At 37.7% G+C, this 1,132-nt stretch overlaps 1 protein-coding gene across 1 annotated transcript; it reads left to right on the forward strand.

The window, feature by feature from the left end:
- Positions 1 to 4: 4 nt before the first annotated feature.
- On the forward strand, positions 5 to 1,128 carry LOC111386737 (the record flags this gene model as incomplete). The annotated part of the gene is made up of 2 exons (XM_023011198.1): positions 5 to 94; positions 445 to 1,128. Coding segments are annotated over 2 exons (774 nt in total), but the record flags the coding sequence as incomplete, so codon positions are not given.
- Between the last annotated feature and the right edge of the window lie 4 nt (positions 1,129 to 1,132).

Consider the following 1,132-nt stretch of genomic DNA (forward strand, 5'->3'; position numbering starts at 1 on the left):
AGAAGGTAGAGAAGGTAAAGCGAGTTTGCTTTCACTAGTGAAGACTTTCGATTCGGTTCTGGCTGCTTATGAAGGCTTCTGCAACCTGAAACAGGTATGTTTAAAATTCTCTCATGATTCTTATATCTGCTTAGTTGGAAATGAAATTCGATTCTAGCACTAAATCTACATCAATTATAATTTACAGTGGAGCGAGTATTTTCTAAATTGTTATCTGAGTTTTACTGTTGTCTTTTCTATCCAATTTCTTGGATTCTAGCTCTAAATTTAGAACACTTATAATTTACAAGGTCTAAGTATTTCTAAATTCTTATCTGAGTTTTACTCGTCTCTTATCTAATTTCTTCATACCATGTATGATTGCATACAAATTCATTTGCAGCAGTTTTGTCAACTTTTTCTTCGTTTTCAAAGAAGGCATGCTAAATTTCATGAATTTATCAGGTGGATCTGAAGCTTAAGGTCTGTAGAGGATCACCAGTTCGTAAAGTCCTAGCTCAGGAAGTAAAATCATGTGGAGCAACGAGTTTAATTGTCGGATCTTCTGTAGCAAATCACACAATTCGATCCAGGACATCAGTTGCAAAGTATTGTGCAAAGAATCTCCAAAAAAACATCTCAGTTATCTCTGTTAATAATGGCAAGATCATGTTCCAAAGAGAAGCAACAACTTTGGCAGGCCCAGAGTCAAAATCCAAACAGAGGAAAACTATGGGAAAAAGTCCTTTGAGTTTACCACCTGAGAGAGTTTTGTCATCATCTAGAAGTGAAAATGAGCACGATTCCATGGCGTTGGTTCCCTTCAAGACTCGGGAAATGCCCGAGTCAAGGTCTGGATGGACACTCCTCCGAAGGGTCTTTTTCCATAATGGAAAAGTACCGGAAACTCCTTCTCCTAAGAAGTCATCTGTAATGCAATGGATGTTGAAACTACCAAGCCGTCAATCTGTAACTGCTATTTATCCTGATCAAAAACATATTAATGCGTCAAGTAAGGATGAGCGTCATTGTACGGATTTGGACACAGAAAAGGGTGCAATTATACCGTATGTGGCTGGCAATACTTCTGCATCTGATTTTTCTAAAACTGCTTCTAGAGAACTTGAATTTCTTGTGCAGAAGTACTCGTCAA

The sequence above is a fragment of the Olea europaea genome, unplaced genomic scaffold (genome assembly GCF_002742605.1).
Source record: "Olea europaea var. sylvestris unplaced genomic scaffold, O_europaea_v1 scaffold37121, whole genome shotgun sequence".
In the NCBI taxonomy this organism is placed as follows: Eukaryota; Viridiplantae; Streptophyta; class Magnoliopsida; order Lamiales; family Oleaceae; genus Olea; species Olea europaea.